The sequence below is a fragment of the Stylophora pistillata genome, chromosome 2 (assembly GCF_964205215.1).
Source record: "Stylophora pistillata chromosome 2, jaStyPist1.2, whole genome shotgun sequence".
In the NCBI taxonomy this organism is placed as follows: Eukaryota; Metazoa; Cnidaria; class Anthozoa; order Scleractinia; family Pocilloporidae; genus Stylophora; species Stylophora pistillata.
The window spans coordinates 27,657,219-27,673,173 of record NC_142520.1 but is presented as its reverse complement, the minus strand read 5'-3'; the positions used below and the strand labels follow the sequence as shown (position 1 = coordinate 27,673,173).

Sequence of the window (15,955 nt, the reverse complement as noted above, 5' to 3'; positions counted from 1 at the left end):
AAAATGCACATACAACAAACGTGGATTTAAGAGTTTTGACCTCTAGGCTTATATGTTTTGATCGACTTGAGGTCAGCCGTTTTCATCGAAACTTAAGGACTTTTGGTAAAAAGCAAAGTACACCGTAAGACGGTCGATCTAGTCCTAGGCATTTATAGATTATGCTAGCATAATTTTTGGCATAATTCGAGCAAACTGGCATAATTTCTGCCAAGTAGCAATGCTAGCATAATTTGCGCATTTTGATATTTATCAGATCATTTTTGATGCCATTATTTGATAATTTTTTGTCTCTAGTCCCAAGCATTTGGTGACCTTAATCGATATTTAAAGTTTTAGTCAAACTAGTAGCATTTGTAGTTCACTGTGAAGCACTGAGCCCGGGTCTAGCCTGAACCACATGTTTATTTGAAATTCATTGTGGATTTGTTGCGTTTCTTTCCTGTAGACGAACGGCTTCTAGTTAAAAAATATATATTTTGGACTTATTTCCATTGGCAAAGAACATAATTTAAAAAAACGGTGGCATAATTTGGAAAAAAGAGCATAATGTTAGCATAATTTGGCCAAAAGAAAAGCAATGCTACTAGCATAATATGCCACTTTTACTAGCATAATCTATAAATGCCTATCTAGTCCAAAGTGATCTTTTTATATTAGACGGTGTCTGATCAGAAAGACTATCTGTTTAATTATTCCAAACATACCACTTTCATGATCCACCCTACCTATAAGTTAATATCGCAACAATGCACAAAATTTAATGACGTTTAAGGCTAGCGATCGTGTGATTGGTATTTTCTTGGTTCTCTGATTTTTACGGCCGCGGAAGGCTGGGGAGAGCAAGAAATTTGTACCAAGAGGATGAGCGACGTTCAAAAGGAAAAAGTGGGGAGGGGTGGGGTGGGGTAATAGAAATCGTTTTTTTGTTCAAAATATGCTATTGCCGATAACAGAACATTTTCTTAACTCCGATTAGACTCTTTTATTACTGAAATTCAATCTTGCAAACTAGATTAATGTAGGAAAACATGCATCCAACGTCAACCATTATTTACTTTGTGATACTCATATATTGGGGACAACTATTCAAATATTTTGAAGAAAAAGAAAAAAGGTTTTCAAATAATTTCCCCAGATGGATGTTATATGCTTTCCTGCGAAGTTCGTCGCGCGATTATATAAAAAAAAAAAAAAGGATTGGTGAAAAAATATTTGGAACGCCTGTTAACGGAACCGGCACCGGGAAAAGTGTGCATCACTCCCAAAGCTCCGCGGGGCGCACTGACTTTTAACTTTTCTTCCTGTTTTGTTTTTGTTTTTTTGGCTTTATTTTTTTTTTTTTTTTTTGACTCGCACAACGGACTTTGCCGAAAAGGAGGGAATAATCTAATATATGAAGGTGAATAGGAATACACATTGGAGACATTAATTAAGATGAGTTGATTTAAGGTTAAATTGAAATTAGAAGTCTCCCTTAATCTGTCATGTATGATATTCGATACTCTTTAACTCTTACAACTGATTCACGCGTAACTTCGAAATTCTCCCTACTGTATGTATTTCAGCTGATATGTTTGCAAGTAATTATTGTCTTAAGGTATACTGCATTTTTATGATAAACTGAAGTATACACGCGTTATATTTGATTGCTTCTTACGCATGATCTATTGGAAGTTAAAACAGAGATGACGTTTAAAACATTTTGCTTTGTTGTCATATAAAAACAATTAGACTCCATATTGCCATGCATGCGTCTGTTTCGCAAAAAATCAAAGAAGACGTGTGAATGTGGTATGGACATCAATGCCACTTATTTGCTCTCGCCACGTTTTGACATCATCTAAGATCTCTTGCCGAACGGACGCACGTCAACATAGAATCTATTTGTTGAGTCGTGTCTCAAATCGATTGGCCGTTTTACATGCGAAGCAATTAACTTGAAACTGCTGACTGATCGCTTATTCCAAGATGCGCTTCACAACAAATGAACCCTTTTCTTTACCAACCACAATCTCAAGTGCGAGAATTAACATTGGATGACAACTTTCTGACACTTACAAGCAATTATTTTTTGGCCACAACGAATAAAAGAAGATGCCGTGTCATACGGCTCAGTCTCTGGTTTAATTCACTTTTAGGGTTCTGGGTATCCCCAGACGGAATGAAATTAACTTCGTCTGAATGATCGTAAATCGTCTATAAGTCCTGAGTATTGTTTGAGATATTGTTAGTCGTTCACATGGAAATCAAATACAAAATTCACCTAATTTTCAAGATTTTTATCAGATTAATCCGCAACACTAATCGAGCGACCATAATGATTGTATTCCGATGCCCAAACTTATTCCACATTTTCCATGGTGCTTCTATTCATTTTCCAAATTGCGACTTACATAATTATCGTTGTCATACTAAATGTTGAAGCAATAAAAGGAAGCGATTAAAGTGATTTTCCATTCTCAGAGAAGCCTAATAGAGGTCATCTGATGGAAAATGATATCGTTTTTCTCACTTTGTATTTAAGATCAAACCAACTAAGCCTTATCGTCAATGGATATTTAAGTGCATCCAAGCCTCTCAAGGGCGGGGAAAAGGCATGCATCTAAGTCTTAGATTTTGAAATCTAATTTGTTGAGAAGATGGAATGTAAAGAAAAGAAAAATGAAATCAAAGCAATCACTCTTGAGAGTGATTTAATTTTCCCTATATCGTTTTAGTTTAGGCCTTATTAACAGTGCTTGGCGAACCAATATCTTAAAATAATAGCTGTATCTCGACCGGAATGATGTAAAACCTCATCTATAGCAAACTCGCTCTTTTTTTGCTCGCAGAAAAATTTCCGGTCAACTTTTCTTTAAGTTCCTATAAAATGCCATCTTCAAAACTCCTTCTTAGTCATCGCTATGGAAACCAGGATTGCAAGCGACGTTGATGTAAGCAGAGGGAGGGGGAACACCACTCTGTGAAGCGCTTAGGGCTTGCTGGGAATTTTTCCTGGTTGTTTGTTTGATAACGGGGAGCTCTTCTAAGAAAGGAAAAGATTTACTCGTTAATTAAGTCAGCTACTCCAATATTTGGAAAAAAATTGGATATTAGCACAAATTATCAAAACTACTTAACAAAGTTAACAAATGGACATCAAATAAAACGATTCTTTCAGTGCGTGACACGTTGCGTGACGCGTTGACGCAAGCAGCGTTGTCTGTACTATTAATTATTGACAACGGTAAATTGGCCGTTCCGATTACGACATAGCTGCCAATTGTGGGGGGGGAGGGGGGGGGGAATGTATGATCAGAAAGAGAAGTTAAGAATAAAAGTTGAAGATTTGATTAATCAAACTTGCAGTATACCTTTTAAATCTTCTGATGAGGCACTGCTGTTCTGGTACAGCGGTTGCTTGTCACTGACACCCGGCGAGTCGAGGGAGTCGTAGTGCGTAGTGTCTTCCTGTTTAAGCTGAGCTATTATCAGGGTAAAGTTTGGTCTCTGTGAGGCCTCCTTGTGCCAGCAATTCTTCATTATTTGGTACACGTGGTCTGGGCAGTCTTCAGGCTGCCCAAGATGTACTCCCTGTTAAACAACAAAAAGCAGTTATCGTCTAATTAAGTGTCACGTTTTCACGAAGCTCAGTTAACCGAATAAGAAAACACCTGCCACCTCTATTTTAAATTATTTAGATCCGCATTGCTACAATATTGTTGACTCATAAGGCAGTATTCTTGAATGCTGTTGTGTTGTGTGATTCTTAGCCAAATTTGGGTGCTGTTAAAAATGTTTATATATCAGTCTGCAAACCTCAGCGAGATGGCTTTTCCATTGGTATCAGCTTTCCTAATGTTCAAAATACATTTTGAATTTGGGTAAAGAAGAGGTCATTTGTTTCAGTGGTAAAACCAGCCGGCACTCATCCGATCTGACCATCGATGAGCAGTAGTTAAAGTAGAGATACGAATGGTAAACGACAGAACAGAGGATGAGTACAGCAAAGAACACAAAGATAAAGTAGTTTCTTCTCAGTTCTCGTATGGGCAAAGAGCATTCTCCTACGCTGCACCGCATTTGTGGAATCAACTACCTGAATGCATAAAAAACGCCGAATCTGTTGACTCCTTTAAACGCTTATTGTAAACTTATCTTTTCAAAATTTAAGCCACCAGATTTTTTTTTATATCGTACGTTGTCAAATATATGTATAACACGTAATAATTCATTAGTTTAGATAGAGTAGCGTAAAATTACATGTATAGGATTTTTATTGAAATTTTGTTAATTGTAATTGTAAAGCGCATAGAGTTCAATTTTAATGCGCTATATAAGAACTTATTATTAAATTAAATTAAATTCTCTTAGGAGGGAGAACTCTGGAACATGTTTTGGTTTAGCATGTACCGCACAGTTGAATACTGCTTTTTTGGCCGTTGATTGTCTTCATCGGAGGTAATTGGCCAATTCTATAAGTTTCTTCACAGTGTAAAAGAATTTCCGACCATTTTTTAGTCTAATGACAGAAACAAATAGAGTATTTCTTTTGGTTTCTGTGTGGTATACACTTAAGATCAAGAATTCACCTCAGAGTCTGTAAAGGAGGTTGTTATGTAATCTCGCCGCTTCACCGGTCGGTAAATGTCATTTTCGGTGAATAATCACTGCAACTTCAAATCTAGTGGACTTTTCGCTTTTTCTTTCATAGGGGAAAAATGGCATTAAATTTAGAAGTCATCAGATTTGTTGCAAAACAGACAGAACTAGAACATGAAATTCGAAACCAGGGTGAAATGTTGTTATTCAATGCCGTGTAATTTAAATAAGAATGTACTTTTACCTTAATTTCACTCTTACCACGTAGCGCTGCCCCTGTGGCGCAATGGACTAGCGTGTTGGACTTCTAATTCAAAGGTTGTGGGTTCGAGTCCCACCAGGGGTGTAAAGCTTTTTTTTTTTCCTTTTCTAATCTGTATCAGCTTGTATGTCCACTCTTTTATTATTATTGTTTTTAATTACGACTTCTTTCTCCTTATGCGAAACGAAAACTTACAGAGCAGATCAAAAAGCGCTAAAATGTAAGTTATGATCGTAGTATTTTCGCGTAAGTTAGAACCGAGTAAAAAACGACTACGCAAGCGTGCCCTCAAGTAAGAGAGAAAATACCATGAAAATTACGTGTAAAGACCTTATCCCCAGAAAAATTTTTTTAAAAAAAAAGGGGTACTAAAAATGGGAGCGAACGAAAAAAAAAAAGTTGAATTGCTGACCCCGACGTGACTTGAACACGCAGCCTTCTGATCTGGAGTCAGACGCGCTACCATTGCGCCACGGAGTCAATCACAGGATAAGATGGAGCATATGTAATTATTTAAACACTTACTTAAATTGTATGTTTGAACTGAGTCACGCTTGAGACCCACATAAACTATATGTCACGTTTTGAACCTTTTTAATTAGAAGAAACGATCCGGAATAACGAAAAACTAAGAATAGGCTTTCAAATAAATTTTTGGAGTGTTTTATCGTTTCTTTTAAAACACCCCTTTTCTATGGAAACTGTACCAACGGTCAACCTGTATTTTAAGTCAGTCACCCGCCATTCCCCACGGGTGAATTTTTAAACGGACTATTTATCGATCTTGAAGCTGAAGAAGGTTGATTTCTACTTGGTCCAAGGAACGAGTTCCGAACCCTGCTATAGGTAGGTTGCAAACCCCACGTTCTTTTTTGCAACATTTTATTTAAAATCCATTCAAATGTTTTAGAGTTAGACCGCAAATAAATCCTGACACTGAATCCGATAGACTTTACTTACGGTAAACTGCAATCACGCATGTAATTTTTTTGTCATTCTCGTTTTTACTTGTCAGGCATCTAGATCTTCGGATTTAGACAGGAGACATGTTATTTGGCACGTTTATCGATTATCCTATGATTTCCAGAACATTCTTGAGTAGTCCTTTAGGAAAGTTCTGGTGGTTTCGACATGAGTAAGTGTGTCTATCTATAGAAACTCGAGTTGTTTACCGTAAATTCTGGAAAATTCCATGATGTAATGTTACTAAAAATAGTCGTGTTGTAAATCTGCAGAATCTTCAAGGAAGATTGTAAGAAACTATATAAGAAGGTGCAGTAGGTTGTTGCGTTAAGAGGAAAAAGAAGAAAAGAAGAGAAAAAGATAAAGGAAATAAAGGAGTTAGTGAAAACAATTCATTTCAAGGTTTATCACGAAACCAGGATTGCTTCCAAACTAGCCGATTTTCGCGCTCATCTTTCGGTTAACATAAACCACACAAAAACTCCAATCCCTTCCCTTAGATCTTCTCGGATCGACATGCACGAATTTTTTTTACAATTCACATGTTATACACCTTGTCACAATAAGAAAAAGTTCCCTTTCCGGCGAGACGGTCACGCAATATTTGTTTTCCAACAGATTCAAGGCTTATCTCCCCCGAAAAAAGAACGCCCGACCGGATGAAAGACGTTGCTGTACCTGCTGAAATTGTCGCGCTGTTTCCACTTCTCAGAATGAAAGGTAATGAATTTATAAAAGGGTATTGTTCCTTGAAAATGGCCCGAAAGAAGGCTCTCTTTGTTAGTGCTGCAGGGCCCATGAGAAGATTTGGTACGAGTCGGGGAGAGATTTGCCGGGTTCTGGCACTAATAAGCGTTTCTTCGCGTGCGGGAAATAATCGCTTATAATTACGGCATACTCGCAGGATAGTTGAAAAAATATCACACAATTTTTTTTTTGGCATCCTAGGAAATGTATTCTACGCACACTCACACTGGTGAAAAATCTATGGTTTTAAACCTCTTGATTTACTTTTCCGGTTTTTCTTTTCTAGTATTCTAGTATATCTTTGTTGGCAAATCTAGAAGTCAAGCACTCATAAATATTCAACCAACCTTTTTAATAAACTCCACAACTTCTTCATTAGTGTATCCATAGTATGGCTGTAGTGCCAGTGTGTAGATCTCCCACAGAAGAACACCAAAGGAGTAAATATCAGATTCCAGGGTAAATTTACCCAACAATAAAGCTTCAGGAGGCATCCAGCGGATTGGCAGCACAGCCTGTCCCTCCACCTGAAGAAATAAAGTCAATATAATCTTAGTATGGTGGGAGAATATTACTTGAGATAAAGTAATCTGTGCTCCGGCAGCCCCCGTGGCGCAATGGACTAGCGTGTTGGACTTCTAACTGAAAGGTTGTGGGTTCGAGTCCCACCGGGGGTGATTTTTACCCAGTGCCTTTTTGATTTCCATTGGGTTAGTGGCCTTTGATAGACAAGATATTGAACTGAGTGGAGGTGGAAAGGAGTGCAACTGAAGTGGCCTTTGATAGTCGCGAGATATTAACTTAATCGATGGACAGAGGGATTTTGCTTACCTCAGAAGGGGGTGAAGGTGGAGAGAAGGAGAGAAACTCTCTCAAAATAAGAAGGATTTGGAGAGCCACATGTGGAAAAGATTAAAGCGAGAGGGTGAAAGTGAGAGGCCTACAAGTAAAAGATCATCATGAGAGCAGCCCACGGAGAAGAGAAGTCTGCGGGTTGAGAGTTCCTAAAGTGTGACGGTCAGGATCGGGAAAGGAAACGCAAGCCTCCTTCTTTCATTTTCAATTTCAATTTCAATTTCAATTTCAATTTCAATTTCAAACGTATCTTTTTACCACAATTAGCAGTAATGTCGCAATCTGATTGGCCAATTTTTCGATACTGAAGAGTACCGAGACAACGCTGCTCGCGTCATCTTGTCACGCAACGTGTCATGTACTGGAAGAATTGTGTTATTTGACCGCTGTGATGACAGTCGATAAGAGCGCGGACCACGCTAAACCACTGTCGATTTCACTGCCCTCCTGAAAACGTTGATTCCATGCAGCACATTAAAAATGAGATATTAAAATGCTAGGGAGGGAAATAGAATGATACAATAGCCTACTTTATAGTAATCAGAAGCGTAGATATCCCGGGACATTCCAAAATCAGAGATCTTTACAATGAGACCAGTACCCACAAGGCAATTCCTGGTTGCAACGTCTCTGTGAACAAATCTTAGAGTCTGCAGGTGCTCCATACCAGCAGCACATTGCAATGACATTGATATAAGGTCAGCTTGAGTCAGGGTAACTGCAATCATAAGATGAGAATCATAAGGCCGCATATTTTCGTCACTAGGAAGACTAAGCACCGCGTTTACGTGAAACGTGAACATGAACCGCAAGAGTGACCACGTGACCATTTTCTTATGTTTGCCGTTTGCGCTTTGCCGTTTCTACTTGAAAGTAACCTGTTACGCGTTTTCCCTGTACGTTAAATTTTCTTCACTTTTACCTCTCATAGACTAAAAGTTGATTGTCGTAAAAAGGGCTCCAAAACTATTCCTTGTAAGTCACTCAAGGGCGCCTTTAAATTCAGTTCACCAGAACGTGAGTTCACGTGAAGCTAAAGCAGCAAGGTTCTCACTCTTTTACGTGAAACGTGAAAGGGGAAGCTGTGCTAAATTAAATCTGTCTACTAATTACGACTGACAACGTCGCTCCCAGCAAAGATACACGGCAGGAACGGTGAGTGCTCACTAAAAAAAAGGGACAAATAATAACAAAGGAACGAGTGGTATAGAAAAACGTTTAAAAAATCTCTTTATTTCCTTATTCAATCATCCCATATCCGGTAGGCTCTCTATTCTTTTTGAGCCTCATTACCATAGTTCCGCGCGGCGCGAAAACATAATGCTTTTTTTTCACTGATTTTTTTTTACTCGTGCGATGGATCTCGCCAGAAATGATTGAATGCACATGGTTAATTCAATGGAGGGAAGACGGTAACAACATTATGATAAACTTTGAGCAGCAATGTCAAATGGCGTTAAGTTATTAACAGCAATCTTACCTCTTTCTTTTTCATCGCCTTCAAAGAATGGCCCAGCTTTCCTTAGATACTGATTAAGATCTCCTAACTCCATAAATTCAAAGATCATTCCATACGGTTCTTCCTCAGTAGAGACCGCTAACAATTCAACAATGTTCGTATGATGCAGAAGGGACATCAGAGCAACTTCCTTGAAAAAATCTTCTTTAGTTTCCGTCGAGCTTCCTTCTTTTAATGTCTTGACAGCAACCATCAGTTCTGCTTCAGGTTTTCCTTCAATTAAGCCATACACTCTTCCTAAAACAGAGAAGAACCAGTATTTTCAATCATTGAAACCCCTAAGCTAAGAGTGACCAACATCTAATTTCTCCGTTCAATAACACCCCTGAATCACACACTGAAGTCATGAGAATAACGAAAATGATCACCAACTAAAGAAATTCCTGATTGTTGAACAAATTCTCCAAGTCAGCACCTTTGGAAATGTATAGACAACATTATGGAGAACACACGTATTGATGTTAGAGTGTAATTAAGGGCTAGTTTTGCTACTATGAAATTATTTCAAGATAATTCATCGGCGGCCGGTGTTGATGTTGTTGTTAGATAAACTTGTTAGAAGGGAAATGTTATATGTTTTGAAAGTAATTGTTGGCCGCATCGGTGAACAAGTGAATAATTTGGTTGCTCATCAAACAAAAGTTGATTAGGTTCAAGGCCAATAAAACACCATGGCGAATTTTGGAATACTGATGCTTGACGAGTGTTGGCAGGATTCGTAAGGGCGAACGACAGATGGTAAAAATGATCCACCAAGAGCTATGTATGTTAACTTTATGAGCGGAAATTCAAAGTTACGTAGCTGTTAGTGCTGTTATTTTTTTTCGTTTCCCACCCAAAAAGATAATTTTCTCTGCAATAACTTGAGTAGTTTACCATGTATGGTCAAACTATAATTACACGAGCTCGTTACCTTCACAAGTGTGTTGTACAAGACAGAGAATTAAACTATATTTAAACATTATCTTTCTTCGCAAATCTTTTACAGCGTGTGGACCATACTTACCCAAAAATACCAAACCAAAGTTCCCGGAACCAAGATCCCTTACATATTCTATACTGGTCAGCGGTACCTGTTTGATATCATCAGGATTAAACAGACTCATGACCTTGCTCTCGTCGAGGGCGCGCAGGGCCTCGGCTCTAATTCTGTCTCTCATTGACACGGCTGTGAAAGTGACGCCAGCGAATCCCTTGCTCAATTTTTTCTTTCGCCGTTTACAGATACAAGAGATCACCACGGCAACAATAACAAGTGCTACGACCCCACCAACCGCTCCCGCTACAGTGGCCGAGTGTGACTTGGGTGGCGAGTGTGTTACTGTTTCAGCAGTAGAGAAGTCTGCAAAAATCAAAATGGGGATTGTAATTTTACATGTTTTTTTTTTTTTTTTCAATAACAATGTTGGTAAATTCAAGAGAAGTTAAAGTCATGGGGCAGGAAAGAGAAAAAAGAGCATGGTTTCGAGCATGATGCACGTTTTTTTAGACCAATCACAATGAAGAAAACGTGCCAACACACGTTTCCTAATGAGTCAACTTTTCAGAAGTCTAGAAAAACATTCTCCGCAATCACATCTGCAGATAAACCGACAAGCTGAAAATAGAGACAACCTTTTTTCTTTAACAGAACAAAGTCACGAGTTTCCGGTTCCTTATTCACGTGTTTCTGGTCTCTTAGTGTAACGCAACAACAATGAAACTATTATCTCCAGTCCTCGACACACAGGTCGAAACATGGTAAAACCGATGCATTCCTGGATCACTTTCAACACTTGACTGAAAATTACTCTATAAGTGTGGGAAACCACAGAATACTACTTAAATAGAATAGAAAAACAGAAGAATGGATCAAAATAAGAAAGAAAAAGTGACTGGATGATAAATAATGGATAGTAATTTCTTTGGTCGCAAATGACCAACTTGAACAATACAAAATATTGGAATCGTAATATATACCTTTCGACAGCTTACTTACCGAACAGACCCCAGTGTAAGCAGGTGCTATTAGTAGCCTCATAGCTAGCAGAATAGTTTAGCTTGGTGCAGTCAGGAACTCCGATGTGCGCGAATTCAATTCCAAGTTTTTCCAGAATGTACTTTGCAGCTCCAAGCATTTCTCTCATAGCGGCATAACACTTTTGGAAAACAGCTTCGCAGTCTTCTCTGCAATAGTGGTACCGTACACTGTTCGCGTCACACGGTGGCAGAACGTATAAACAGAGGATAGCTTTCAATATATTCTTACATTTTTCTTGGCCATCGATTCTATTAATGGCGTAGATAAACTCCACTATCACAAGCTCGGTTCCATTCAGTCCGAATCTGTTGTCAATGAATCTCGGGGACCAGCGGTATTCCAGCATAGTGTAGTTCAGCCATTGGTCACACACTTGGCCATGATATACCTGGCACGTGCCCCTGGGACTGAAAATGATAAATAAGGATTAGCATGTATCACGTTAGTAAAATATGCTTTTTGCGCGTACTGATTGGCTGGCTGGCTCGAAGAAGGCAAAGTGTTTACACCTCCAAGCGGGCGAAGAGAAACAAAATGGCTCCTCGTCTCGCCGCAGTTTTTTCTTACCTCAGTGTCGGTTGAAGAAGCTGGTATTAACTGTCAATCACACTAGTATAGAGTACATCAAAAGACAGTTACTAAGAGTTAAGTTACTTACCCAGCTGGGGTGGAGAGAGGAGCATTGGTACTTGAAACATAAGACGTTGTCATGGGGACACTGCTTGTGTGTGTTGAATTGCCTCTAGACTTATTACTTGTGATCCCATAGCACTCACTAGAAGATGAATTCCAACAGCATCCCCAACTCAAACACTCATCTTGTGACGTGTTGTGATGACCACAGGGTACCAGCGTCAAATTCGTTTTAATCGCGGTACAATTGTTTGCCAAAGCTAACAAACACAAAGAATAAATGTACACCGGTGTCAATCCTCAAGTTAAGATTTAATATTTGGTTGTTACAGATCGATTGCATATCTAAGTTAAACCGCGAGCTGAAAAATTTTCCTTTAAATTAAGAGCCAGTATCATGTGTCCTAAGAACAATATGATGTAAAATATAAATGTAAAAAATATAGTATTAATAAAGATACAAAAAAAGAGAACAATTGAAAACAATTCGAAAAAGTAAATAAAATTGACGATGCTAATTCACTTAAAAATGACAAATGTCCTTATTGTCATTCAGGCATTTACGTATATCTGCCGTTAATTATCCTCGCTTGCAGATTGTTCTTCCAAATTTAGTTTACTTCTGTAGAGCCAGGCTAATTTTCCCTGGCCGTAGCTACGACTGTCTGAGGAGAGTGTGGGGAGGGGCACAGCTGCGAGTTTCGGCTCACAATACGTTACGCGGTTTACGCCGCGGGACTTTATTTTGTATCAGCAGGTTCGTATTCACGCAGCGAGAAGGAACGACAAAGGGAACATCCTGATCTACTGCTTAAAAGGACGTAAACCATACGGATTCTTTGGATTCGCGAGATTTCGCCACCTGAATTGTAACGTTCATCTGTCATTGAATAATAAAAAAAAAGCAACCATAATCTTGCAAAGGTAAGGGGGGTGACATGCACCCCGCGACCACCCGTTAACTACGCCCTAATAGTTTGTAATCTCCCTCAAGATGGAGGCAATGTGGCAAGGCCTAGATGATAAAGGTACCGCACCGTTGTTGCGTTGCTGTGGCTACGATTATTTAAAATAAAGAAAAAATATTAGGAAAAAATACAAACAAAAGACGATTGACAAAGTTAAGAGCTGAACTCCTTTAAAGAATAATTTCAATTTATGGATTAAAAATAAATGGAGAGCGATAATTTGTAAACTAAGAATTGACCTCTTAGCGAAAGTTCTCAATTAACTTAGGACTGATTTGCAACTTCGTTTGTGGTTTCCTACGCTATTTATTCGTAAATTTTCGTGCGCCCTCAATCTTGACGTGATTTTTTGTTTACCTGCGAATTAATATTACTGAATATTTTTTTCGGCTGATTGTTTTTACGTAATGGATGTAGTAAGAGCACGCTATTTTTGTATTAATTCCAATCAAGACAATCGTTTGGTGTGTTAACTCCGCTTGAATGATAAAATGGTAGGACTGAAATCCCGTGGAGTTTATTTTGCTAAAGATACTCCTTACGAGAGAAAACTTTTACCATGATTTTGTCAGTAAAGACGTGAAGATAAACAGTTCTTTGCTTATAAAATACATGTTTGGGCTCATCACAATGGAAAGTAACAAAGGTCTCAGTTTTCGCTCTGGAACAAAATTATTCATCTCGTCCCATTTATCATTAGTCGTTTGGCATCAGAGATGATTGGAAACTATCTACGTCAGAACAGGACGTCTGTTCCTGAAAACGCAAATCCATGGATTTTGGGTTGACAGACATTCGATTGTTTATAAATCTCACAACCTCTTGAGTCCAGAACAATCTCCGACAAAGGATACAATTCGAGGCATTTAAAAATGTAGATATTTACAGAAAGATGTTAATTAATGTTAAGAAACTCGAATGATCTCAAACATTAGCAAATTCGGAAAGATTTCCGTATAACATACCAATAAAAAAAAGCCGTAGTCCCAAAGGAAATCTGTTGTTTTGCCTTTGCTTTCCTTCATCCAAAAATTGAATGCATAATCACGTATGGGGTTATAAGGCCTAGGGATTCTTGCCGCAAATTCATTGTATGTATTTTGAATGCTGACCCTAACAATTGACATGAGCATAGTTCATCGAGTGTCATTTCTCCCCTAGATCTCAGTCGTTTAAGAGTTTATCGATTTACTTAAAATATATTCCCGTTCCTATTTTGTTGAAGCGCTGCGAAGCTCCCTGTAAGACTTCACATCATTCTATTATGCTAAAAGGTGGGAGTTTGACCTCTCTTGTTGCCTTATTAACAATACGCAATTACAATTACTCACCAGGCGCCGAGAAATACGTAGCAAGGCAGCCCAGTAAAACCACGAGAATACGTTTCCAATCCATTGCCTCGTGAGATGAAAACGATATGGCACTCACGTGCGATAAAAACCGAGCCTTGCAACAAATTTTCAGCTTCTGCATTCGGCGACTGGCTCTAGCTCGTATTTCGCAACGTTAATTGTTAACTTGCAAGTACAACACTATAAATCCACCAGCGATTTTGATGACAGACAAGAGTGTACAGAAAAAATTTTCCAATTTGTTTCGTCACCTTCCTGTGTAAACAGCTCATTTAAATCCTGTGGGGAGTTTTTTTATTTTCACTTTGCAACTGGCTTAAATGTTCTGAACATCAGTAAAAATACCTTAAAGAGAGATATCTCGCGCTGTTTTTCCAGAAAAAAGTATATGTAACCTTTCCTAATATCTCGAGTGACCTACATTCAGCAATCTGCCAAGCTAAAGGACCTAATAGCGTTACTATTTACATTTCACGGTCAAATTTTAGTTGACTGAAACACTTACACAAACAACAAGCGAGTTGAACGCTATCTTTTGGCTCTCGGTTAAAGCACTCTTTTTCAAGAGTTAAGAAGAAAAATCAAATCAGCCTGCAGCTAAAGTGTATCAAAAACAGGGTTTTATCAAGAACATATGAAGGAGAAAAGGAAGCTATTGGCCTAGTATTTTGTAATATGCCAATTCCACTGAAATCAACTATAAACAACCTTTCTTAAACGGAAGTTTGTTTTTTTGAGTCATCCGCATATGAGCTTACCACAATCTAGTTGTTATAAAGGATTTCGTTAGTTTAGTTAACATAACATAACATTTATTCAGGAAGCTACAACGCAAATATAAAAAATACATCCCGAAAAGGGAAAATCGTGAGGTCTAGGTTAGCCCTGTATAACAACAATTTCCCTGACGAAAAACACACAAACGTTAGTCAGTTATTAAGTCAGTTCAGAATGATTTAAGCTTTCATTGATATTTAGAATGAAGGTAGTGTATGAATTCAAATTCATATTTCATTAGATTTATCAAGCTGCAGCGACGAGTTTCCGAATTGAGACAGTCTTAATTGTCTACTTTCCATAGAGGACGCGCACATACTCAGTTTGTCTACAGACCTTTGGACCCACACGAAAGTTCTTGTTTTGGTTAACACAGCCAGAGGTTCAGAGGTTGATTCAGTTGATCGCGTGGAACTGTTTGGTTACGTGCGCCCACCCATACCTATCAATTGTGAATATATGAGCGTTTTCTTTAGAGCTTACTTAGATTAGAGAGAAGAGAATGAACCAGAAGAAATAATTCAGTGTGCAGAGGAGTAAAGAGACACAATTGTTTCCCTACTCGGAACTGGTCAGCTCAGACGACCACCACAAACCGTATAATATTATCCAAACTTTAGTGATTATTCGATCGAAGAGAAATACATTTGTAATTCGAAATCAGAAAACGCAAATTTATTCTTAGTCTCATGGCAAAATTCAAGAAAACATGACTGGAAACTTACTTCCGTGGCGGGTCGTAAAAACAGGTTTCTCACTTCAGGTTAGCTGATTCGGGTAAGCGAACAGATACAAAATCGACTTCTCTCTCTTACTGATTCTTCTGAAAAACTTGTTTAAGTCATGACAAGCTAACACTTTAAATCATTGAGATAGAATAAATATATGAAGTTCATACATTTTGAACTGCGATATTAGATACGTATGATGCACGATCCTCGCAGTAGATAGCGCTATTTATGCAATAGCGAAAATCAGACCTGAAAAAAATCAGGCCTGTACGGAACTCGAACCACTGACCTCTGCGATACTAGTGCAGCGCTCTACCAATTGAGCTAACAAGCCAACTGGGAGCAGGCCGTTAAGTTGATTCGTAATAAACCCGTGAAAGTGATAAATGAGATGGACTGATAAATATATGAAGTTCATATATTTTGAACTGCGGTATTAGATACAGGCCTGATTTTTTTCAGGTCTGATTTTCGCTATTGCATAAATAGCCCTATCTACTGCGAGGATCGTGCATCATACGTACTTTAAATCATTGTGAGGAAT

The 15,955-nt window shown here is 38.4% G+C and overlaps 1 protein-coding gene, 1 long non-coding RNA gene and 3 other non-coding genes across 6 annotated transcripts; 3 read left to right on the top strand and 2 right to left on the bottom strand.

The window, feature by feature from the left end:
* Window positions 1-970: 970 nt before the first annotated feature.
* LOC111333676 (muscle, skeletal receptor tyrosine protein kinase) lies at window positions 971-14,282 on the bottom strand. Its single transcript, XM_088750356.1, has 9 exons — window positions 13,883-14,282; window positions 11,609-11,843; window positions 10,909-11,357; window positions 9,937-10,272; window positions 8,892-9,167; window positions 7,942-8,129; window positions 6,904-7,083; window positions 3,357-3,576; window positions 971-3,028 (listed from the first exon to the last, which is right to left on the bottom strand). Exons 1-9 carry the CDS (start codon window positions 14,022-14,024, stop codon window positions 2,895-2,897), a joined length of 2,160 nt encoding a protein of 719 aa, XP_088606482.1. The 5' UTR covers window positions 14,025-14,282; the 3' UTR covers window positions 971-2,894.
* Trnar-ucu (transfer RNA arginine (anticodon UCU)) lies at window positions 4,857-4,930 on the top strand. Its single transcript has one exon. It is a non-coding gene; the product is annotated as a tRNA-Arg (tRNA).
* On the bottom strand, window positions 5,255-5,326 carry Trnaw-cca (transfer RNA tryptophan (anticodon CCA)). The gene has a single exon. It is a non-coding gene; the product is annotated as a tRNA-Trp (tRNA).
* LOC148738141 (uncharacterized) lies at window positions 5,832-7,072 on the top strand. 2 transcript variants are annotated; one of them, XR_015997058.1, is made up of 3 exons: window positions 5,832-6,186; window positions 6,428-6,529; window positions 6,843-6,942. It is a non-coding gene; the product is annotated as an uncharacterized LOC148738141 (long non-coding RNA). The 2 variants fall into 2 exon arrangements; XR_015997057.1 differs by having other exon boundaries at window positions 5,835-6,186; window positions 6,936-7,072.
* Window positions 7,160-7,233, top strand: Trnar-ucu (transfer RNA arginine (anticodon UCU)). Its single transcript has one exon. It is a non-coding gene; the product is annotated as a tRNA-Arg (tRNA).
* Window positions 14,283-15,955: the final 1,673 nt, after the last annotated feature.